This window comes from Corvus kubaryi, unplaced genomic scaffold, assembly GCF_017639235.1.
Source record: "Corvus kubaryi isolate FWS band 111438036 unplaced genomic scaffold, C.kubaryi_AGA036_p1.0 37373, whole genome shotgun sequence".
Taxonomy (NCBI): Eukaryota; Metazoa; Chordata; class Aves; order Passeriformes; family Corvidae; genus Corvus; species Corvus kubaryi.
In genome coordinates this window covers 130,396-138,609 of record NW_024581121.1, presented here as the reverse complement: position 1 = coordinate 138,609, position 8,214 = coordinate 130,396, and the positions used below count along the sequence as shown (strand labels likewise).

Here is an 8,214-nt window from a genome sequence, read left to right as displayed (position 1 = left end):
CATTGGCGGAGCCGCGGCCTGGGCGGGGCCAGCGGAGCCCAGGAAGCGGCGGCGGCCCCGCGGAGGCTTTTCCTGCCCGCGGCCCCGGAGCGGAGCGGGGCGGGCGGACCCGCCGGGCCGCGGTGAGGTCGGGCAGCGGGCGGGGGGCGTTGGCAGCCCCCGAACCCCCTGGAGGGGGTGAATCTTCACCCGCGGGGCGCTGCGGCGGCGGGCGGGATGGAGCGGGGCTGGTCCGGCGGGGCGAGACGGAGCGGGCCGGAGGGGTGGGACAGAGCCGGGGGGAGGGGGGTGGGGCAGAGCCGGGCCGGGGTTGGGAGGTGAGTGGGACAGAGCGGGGGTCGCGGGCGGTGGGATGGGGCCGTCCCGCAGCGGCCCGGGACGCTGCCGGAGCCCCGCGTCCCCTCCAGGTGCGGGGCCCGGCCGTGCGGCCCCCGGGACTCGGGGCCGCGGCTGCGCCTCGGGGCTCCCTCCGGAACCTGCGGGTGCCACCGTCCCCTCCAGCACGTCGAGGGGTGACGGCCGCTCCCTGTCACCGCCTGCGACACCGCCCTGGGAAGGGGGAGCTGGAGATCCTGGGGTAGAAGGGGCGAGCGTCCCTCGGTCTTAGGGTCTGGGTTGGGTCTGCGGGCTCAGCACCGTCGCTGTCCATCGTGGTTAGCAAACCTGTGCCCTCCTGTGCCCAGCTGCAGCGGGAGATGACGACGCTCACGCACCGGGGCCGGCGGGTGGAGGGCAGGAACTCGGACAAGAAGCCGGACGGTGAGGAGGATGCGGCTGCAGACAGAGACCTGAACGAGGACGATCCTGATGACTCCAAAGACATCCGCCTCACGCTCATGGAGGAGGTGCTGCTCCTGGGGCTGAAGGACAAGGAGGTGAGGCAGGTGTCCAGTGGCACGTGGGCAGTGGTGTGGCAGTGCCGTGGTCAGCCTGGACTTGAGGCTCTCAGGGAGCAGCAGAAGGGATTGGATGGATTCCTCTCGATGCTCTCCAGCAAAGCTCTCTTAGACTCTTAGAACCTGCTTAGAACCACAGAATCATGGAATGGTTTGGGTTGGAAGGGACCTTAAAGCTCATCCAGTTCCAAACCCTTGCCATGGGCAGGGACACCTCCCACTCTCCCAGGCTGCTCCAAGCCCCAATGTCCAGCCTGGCCTTGGACACTTCCAGGGATCCAGGGGCAGCCACAGCTTCTCTGTGCCAGGAGATGGCAACCTGAGCTGTGGGCATGGCTGGTAACTGCTGTCCCACCAGCTCTGCCCTGGGGACAGTGGCAGGAGGTGAGAGGTGCCCTGGGGGTGTCGTGTCACTGCCTTGTGCAGAGCAAAGGGGAGGTTGCTCTTTGCCAAAGCCATGGGGTAAAAGTAGCCTCAGCTGGTCCATCCAAGGGTGAACATCCTCCTCTGCAGCCCAGGGCAGCCTCCTGTCCCAAAGCAGCAGCTGACAGACACACAGGGACACCCTGAGCCCTGCTCTGCTCTTTAAAAATCAGTGTGGAGAAGAGCAGAGGTGGCTTTTGAGGGAAGAGGCAGCAGAGGGAGCTGGAAGCAGGCACGGGCTGAGTCTGGACCCATGATGGAGTGGGAACAGAAGCTGCATCTCTGGTGGCTTCCTGGGCCAGGCAGGAGTGGGGATGTGCAGCTCCAGGGGAGTGGGGCTGGGTGGGAATGTCAGTGCTGGGCGCTCCTCTTGTGTGCCTGTTGCTGGCTTTGCTTGGCAGCAGTGGGGGCATGCAGAGCTGGTTATTCCCAGAGGGCTCTTCCCTGTGGGAAGGGGATCCTGGTCTAACAGAATTGATTTGTGCTTATCAGCTGGTAGGAACTCGTTTATCAGCTCTGCCTGGAAGGAGCCCTGGGGAAGGGGGAGGTGCCTTGTGTTGAGCTCTCTGAGCTGCCTGGCCCTGCCTGTGCTGTCACTGTCACTGTGCCTTGTCTTCATCCCTGCATCCATCCTCTGGATCAGTGTGGGGAAAGCTTTGCCTGTGAGGGTGGAGAGGCCCTGGCAGGGGCTATTCCATGGCTGCCCCATCCCTGGAAGTGTCCAAGGCCAGGCTGGACAGGGCTTGGAGCAGCCTGGCTTATGGGAGGGTGTCCCTGCCCATGGCAGGGAATGGGATTGGTTGATCTTTAAGGTCCCTTCCAACCCAAACCATTCCATGATTCTAAAACCTGCTATTCCTGACGAGTAGCTGGGGAATTGTAGACCTGGGGAAGCCAACCCAAGGTGCCCGAGGTGCTTCTTGGGGTGACAGTGGCAGAGCAGAGCCTTCTACAGAGGCTTCCCAGCTCCAGAAACCACTTTGGTCAAGATTGGACTCAACGATCCTGGAGATCTTTTCCAGCCTTAACGATTCCATGATTCCTGTGTGAGCCTGTCTCCCGCCCTGAGGAGCTGTGGTGGATGGGCCTCCTTCTCTTCATTCCTCTGGGGTGGAATTAAACCCCTGTGAGGTGCCTGGATTTTCTTTTCCATAGGGTTTGGCTGTTCCTGGGTTGGTCCCAGCTGGTGCTGAGCTGTCACACGGATCCTGCCTGGGGGTGATGACAGTGACAGGGGCTGGGGCTGTCCTGTTTGAGGATCCCAGATAAGATCTGGGAGCCATCTAGGAAGTGGCAGGAGCTCAGGGCTATGAAGGGAACATGATGCAAATAATCCTGGAGCAAATATTTGAGAGCAGCCTGGGAGTGGGGTGCCGTGGGCTGCTGTTTTCCTGGGCTGTGTTTGGTGTTCTTGGCTTGGTTAATGTATCCTGGGAACGGCCCTTCAGCCACCAGGAAGTTGGGAGAGCACAACAAATACAGGAAAAAACCTTGTCACGCTTTTCTTTTTTTTTTTTTTTTGCCTTCCATCCTGTCCTTCCACATTCCTGTACCTCTGACCAGAGGCAGCAGCAGCAGCCTGGCCCTGAGCTGGGCTCACAGCTCGGGTGTTCACTCATGGTTCAATGACTGAGGAAAAACAAGACAATTTTTGCCAAATTCAGTGAGCTCACAGTGTAATTTCATTATTTAAAGCACTGGCCTGTCCATGTAGGAGGACCTGGCTGCAAACCAGCCTGGCTTTTGTAACCAGGCTGATTCCAGAAGCTGGAAGTAACCCAGGAGCTTTCCACTGGTTTGGTTTAGAATTTAAAATTTCCTAGGGGTGTTGTGCCCTCAGACCAGGAAATTGAAACTTTTGCTCATCTTCACACCCTTTCCTGGAGAACTTGTTTGGAAAGCCAGGAGCAAAACCCAGGAGTGGAAATCGGGAGGGCAGGGATGAAAGGTTGCTTTGTCCTCCCTCACAAGGAAATGAAGAAAGCAAATAAAGGTTTTAATGTCTTTTATGGTTCTCAGTGCTGGGCCAGCCCAGTGTCCTCATGCCCTGCTCAAACAGAGCCTCTGGGCACGGGAATTCACCCATGGGGCTGGAAAACCTTCCCTGGGAGAGGGCTGAGGGTTCCCAGCCTGTTTTCCTTGGGGAGGGGCTCACTGGGTCCCCTTGTCTCCAGTCTCCTGGTAGCTTTCAGACCTGTCCTTTCCTCCCTGTTTTCCACCCAGAGAAAGAGCAGCAAAAGGGGAGTTTCCCCCCAGGAACCCATTCCAGGTGTGTTGGGGTGTCCCTGCAAACGAGCAGCTCGTGACTCTGATCCCCCTGGGCTCCCCCTTCCCTTGGGCACGCCTCAGATGCCAGTCCAGCCCCCCAAGCCTCTCCCCAAGCCTCTCCCTGAGCCCTGGCTGCTCCTGGCTCTCTCTGAAATCCAAGGAATGCCTCCCCGTGTTGGCCCTCACCGAACAGAAGGGAACAATCGGGCTTTGTTCTCATCAGGGAGTGAAAGAGGAGTGGAAGGAGGGAAGGGAAAGGTCACCTGGGCTGTCCCAGTGCTCCAAACCGGGGCCAGCTCTCTTGGAAAGCATCAGCTGGGTGTTGTTAAACCTCAGGGAGCAGCGAATTCCCTCCCTGCCTTTCCCTGGGCTTTCTTGTCCAGGTGTTTATTTCTTCCCAGCTCCATCTCCCTGGCTGCAATTGCAGCCCAGGACTATCCTGGAAGTGGGAACTGGCCATTCCCTTCTTCTTTGCTGCTGCCTTTTATGTGTCTGATCTCCCTTCTCCTCCTCTCCCTCTGCCCTCTCTTTCCTGCACCAAATTCCTGTTTCAATTCCTGGTTCTTTGTGGGTCTTATTTCCCAAACTTTGCACCTTCTTCTTTCCCAAATTCTTTGTCTTTGGAGCTTGCACCTCTCAGGATGAGGCCCCATCAACAGCCTGGAGTGCCAGGAGAGGGGGGGATGGCTTCAAATTGACAGAGAGGAGCTTTAGGTGGGATTTTGGGAAGAAATTCCTCCCTGTGAGGGTGGGCAGGCCCTGGCACAGGGTGCCCAGAGCAGCTGTGCTGCCCCTGGATCCCTGGCAGTGCCCAAGGCCAGGCTGGACACTGGGGCTTGGAGCAGCCTGGGACAGTGGGAGGTGTCCCTGCCATGGCAGGGCTGGCACTGGGTGATTTTTAAGGTCCCTTCCAACCCAAACCATCCCATGGCTCTGTGAAGCTCCTGTGGGAACTGGGTCTTGCTGGAGCCCCACGGGCTGTGGGGAAGCTCCTCCCAGGCCTGACGTTGATTTCTTGGCATATCCAGGGACTCTCAGTGGGGTCCTGGAGCCAGGGAGGGAATTCCTGCAAGGAGAAGAGCAGATTGCAGCTCCCCTGTCCCCGGGCACATCCACAGCCAGCGCTGGGACAGAGCCTGGCAGAGCTCCTGGGGGGTGCAGCCCCTCAGCAGCAGCAGCGTCCTCCTGTGCCCATGGAAATGATCCCACCTTTCTCACTTTTCCTTGGATTTTTTCCACGCTGGGGCTGGGCAGAGCCGGGTGTGCCCCGTGGCTGTGGGTGCAGGAGGAAGGGCACAGCCTGGACTTCTCAATGTTTGCAGGAGCTTTTGGGCAGGAAGGGGGAAAATTGGAGCTTCTCACCTGGTGGGGAAAATCCCTCCCTTTGGAAGGCTGGGAGGATTCAGAGAGACAGGAGCAGGGAGAGGCTGAACGGAGGAAGAATTCCTTCCCATCCTCTCCCCCAGGGCTACACCTCCTTCTGGAACGACTGCATCTCCTCGGGGCTGCGGGGCGGGATCCTCATCGAGCTGGCTCTGCGCGGCCGCATCCGCCTGGAGCCACTGTCCCTGCGCAAGAAGAGGCTGCTGGAGAGGAAGGTCAGGGTCCTGCCGGAGCCCCGGCAGGGTTTGGGGCTCTGCTGGAGCGGGATCTGCTCCGGGAGGGGACTGGCAGAGCTCTGACCCCGCGTTCCCGCTGCTCCCTCCAGGTGCTGTTGAAGTCGGATGCTCCGACCGGGGATGTGCTGCTGGATGAGACCCTGCGGCACATCAAGGCCACGGAGTCGGCGGAGACGGTTCAGACCTGGATAGAGCTGCTCACTGGTAGGGCCAGCTGGAAATTCCATTGTCCCAGCTCCCTCTGGGCCTGTCCGAACATCCCCCAGAGCCCACCAAAACCCATCCAGGATCCCACGTCCAGCATCACCCTCTGCACCCAGAGCGCCTGGATCCAGTGGGGAGGGAACCCCAAAAACAGGGGGGAACCCCAAAATCACCCTGGATCCTCAGATCCCTCCAAAACCCCTCTCCCTGGGCTGGCCCTGGATCGCTGGGTCATTCCCTGGAGATGGGCAGAGCAGGGGAAGGCTGAATGTGGGGGCAGAGAAGGATTTTCTGGGTGGATTTTTGGGCTGAATGTGGGGGCAGAAAAGGATTTTCTGGGTCGTTTTTTGGGCTGAATATGGGGGCAGAGAAGGATTTTTTGGGTCTTTTATGGGCTGAATGTGGGGGCAGAGAAGGATTTTCTGGGTGGATTTTTGGGCTGAATGTGGGGGCAGAGAAGGATTTTCTGGGTGGTTTTTTATTGGGATCTCGATGGAAATCTTGGACCTCGCTCTCCTTTAGTTCCTGCTGAGGCCTCACCCAGCCTGGGCTTAGCCAGGGGTGGAAGAGGCTTTGCAAAGGGATTTGCCCTGGGATCTGCTGCCTGGGAGCTTTGCCAGGTGGGACAGGAGGGTCCGAGTCAGGCCAGGGGATCAGGGCAGAGCCCGGTGCCCGTGCAGGACAGACGGACGGCACGGGAGGGTGGAAGGATGCTGGGACTGGGAAGCAGAGCCCGAGCAGAGTCTCCCACCCCTCAGGAGAGACCTGGAACCCCTTCAAGCTGCAGTACCAGCTGCGCAACGTGCGGGAGCGCCTGGCCAAGGCGCTGGTTGAGAAGGGCATCCTGACCACGGAGAAGCAGAACTTCCTGCTCTTCGACATGACCACGCACCCCGTCAGCAACACCTCCGAGAAGCAGCGCCTGGTGAAGAAGCTCCAGGAGAGCGTCCTGGAGCGCTGGGTCAACGACCCCCAGCGCATGGAGCGCAGGACTCTGGCCCTGCTGGTGCTGGCCCACGCCTCGGACGTGCTGGAGAACGTTTTCGCCAGCCTGGCCGATGACAAGTACGACGTGGCCATGAACAGGACCAAGGACCTGCTGGATATGGACCCTGAGGTGGAAGCTGCCAAAGCCAGGGGCACGGAGATGATCTGGGCTGTCCTGGCAGCCTTCAATAAGTCCTAAAACCTCCCTTTGCTCTGGGTGGGGGAGACCCTTGATGTGACCCAGGGGTTTCCCCAGAGGATGGGCAGTTGCTGGGCTGGTGGGTGGGCTCAGCCTGGGGAGGGATCAGGGGATTTTGCTTTCCCCTCCCCAGGCAGAGGTGGGAGGTGAGAGCCCGGCACTCCCACTGCCCCGTGCTCTCCAGGGAGAGGTGGCAGTAGCTCTTCACTCCTTGCCCTCGGGGATTTCCTTCTGAGGCCAGTGCAGAGCTGGGGGTGGCAGAGCCCCGGCCCCGGAGCTGCTCTGAGAGGCCAAACCCCGGCACAGACAGGGCAGGGACACACTCCTGGCTGCCTCTCCCGCAGCCGGGTCCTGCCTTGGAGCTGTGTGGGCAGTGCGGGTTCCCCTGAGGGACTCACACCCTCCTGGGGTGGGGTTTGGGGGTGTTGGGCAGCCGGGACCACCCCCCTCCCTGGCTGGCACGGGGCACCCAGACCTCTCCCACGTGTCTCCATGGAGGAGCAGCTCTGCAAAGACCCCCATGTGTGCCCCCATGGCTCAGCTGCTCTTTCTAGTAAGAAGAAAAGTTAAACTGTGATTATTTTTGTTCACGACCCCCTTCCTTCCTCCTCCACTTTATTCTCCTGTAGTTCACTTAAACGTATTTCTCTGCAGCCCCAGGGTCTGTCCGTGTTTCAGTGGGTGCAGCTGCCAGGGCTGGCATCTCAAGGGGCACTGGCAGTGCTCGGGATGGCCGGGGCGTCCCCAGGGTGCTGGTGACACTGGTGTCGTGAGCTGCGGGTGGTCTCAGCTGATGCTCCCTGCTGGGTGGGGTAGGGTCCTTCCTCCTCCAGGCGCCTTTGCACGGCAGGGACAAGGCCGGGAGCGGTTCCGGGGCCTTGAGCCGTCGCTGCCGTGTGGGATGTCCCCGCATCCCCATGTCCTGCGCGGTGTCTCCGCATCCTCCCGGCCCCGGTCTCGAACCGGCGGCGTCGCGGCACTGCGGGTCCGGGGCACCTGAAGCTCCGCCTCTTTCCCCGCCCACACGATGTTTCTCTTTCCCATTGGCCACCGTTCGTGCCAGTCATGGCTGCCCCGCTCTGTTACTTGCCCCGCCTCATCCCTATGCCCCGCCTCCCGCGCGCACTGATTGGTTGAGTGTGACGTCGCTGCTGGCTCTTCTCTACGCTCATTGGGCAGAGCTGCTGTCCGTCACACAGCTGAGGCGTTGGAGGCGGTGGCAGCCATTTTGGAGCAGGGCGCGGGGCCGGACGCAGCGGAGGGAGAGCGGAGCTCCCCCCTCGCCGCCATGGCAGCCCCGCTCGGTACCGGCGCCTTCACGGAGGAGACCGGGCAGGAGAAACAGGTGGGGAACCCCCCGGGGGTGGGAGGGGGGTCCGGCCGGCTCCCACTGGCTCGGCCGCACGTCGCTCTTTCCAGTTCTGTGCGGGGATTGGTTGTTTCCGTTGTCCGTCTGGCGAATGTCGGGCTCTCATTGGCTGTGGGGCTAGGGGTGGGCAGGACTTCCGGCTTGGGCTCGATGGCGGCGTGGGGGGTGCGTGGGGTTGGTGGGGTGGGAGGAAGGGGGCTGGGATGGGGGTGACTGGGGTGGGAAGGGCTTGGGATGGGGATAACTGGG

General features: G+C 61.0%; 2 protein-coding genes across 4 annotated transcripts in view; both read left to right on the top strand.

Moving 5' to 3' along the window:
• The first annotated feature begins 30 nt into the window (after positions 1 to 30).
• On the top strand, positions 31 to 7,249 carry GOLPH3L (golgi phosphoprotein 3 like). 2 transcript variants are annotated; one of them, XM_042034501.1, is made up of 5 exons: positions 31 to 122; positions 684 to 875; positions 5,054 to 5,185; positions 5,296 to 5,410; positions 6,169 to 7,249. In XM_042034501.1, the coding sequence occupies exons 2-5, from the start codon at positions 696 to 698 to the stop codon at positions 6,594 to 6,596; spliced, it is 855 nt and encodes a 284-aa protein (XP_041890435.1). In that variant the 5' UTR covers positions 31 to 122; positions 684 to 695; the 3' UTR covers positions 6,597 to 7,249. The 2 variants fall into 2 exon arrangements, with proteins under 2 accessions (XP_041890435.1, XP_041890436.1); XM_042034502.1 differs by lacking the exon at positions 31 to 122 and adding an exon at positions 305 to 309.
• Positions 7,250 to 7,780: 531 nt separating this feature from the next.
• The window catches only part of ENSA (endosulfine alpha), a 4,288-nt gene continuing 3,854 nt past the window's right edge, over positions 7,781 to 8,214 (top strand). Inside the window, exon 1 of one of the 2 annotated variants that reach the window (XM_042034503.1) lies at positions 7,781 to 7,941. In XM_042034503.1, coding sequence (XP_041890437.1) covers positions 7,885 to 7,941 — 57 coding nt within the window. In that variant the 5' untranslated portion in view covers positions 7,781 to 7,884. Of the gene's footprint in view, positions 7,942 to 8,087; positions 8,131 to 8,214 lie in introns of those variants that run through there. The other variant, XM_042034504.1, reaches the window with a different exon arrangement.

Excerpts from the sequence above, each read along its gene's own strand:
- GOLPH3L (XM_042034501.1), top strand. The coding sequence starts at position 696 with ATGACGACGCTCACGCACCGGGGCCGGCGGGTGGAGGGCAGGAACTCG. Across the intron at positions 5,186-5,295 it reads AGAGGCTGCTGGAGAGGAAG|GTGCTGTTGAAGTCGGATGC; the intron begins GTCAGGGTCCTG and ends TGCTCCCTCCAG. Across the intron at positions 5,411-6,168 it reads CTGGATAGAGCTGCTCACTG|GAGAGACCTGGAACCCCTTC; the intron begins GTAGGGCCAGCT and ends CCCACCCCTCAG.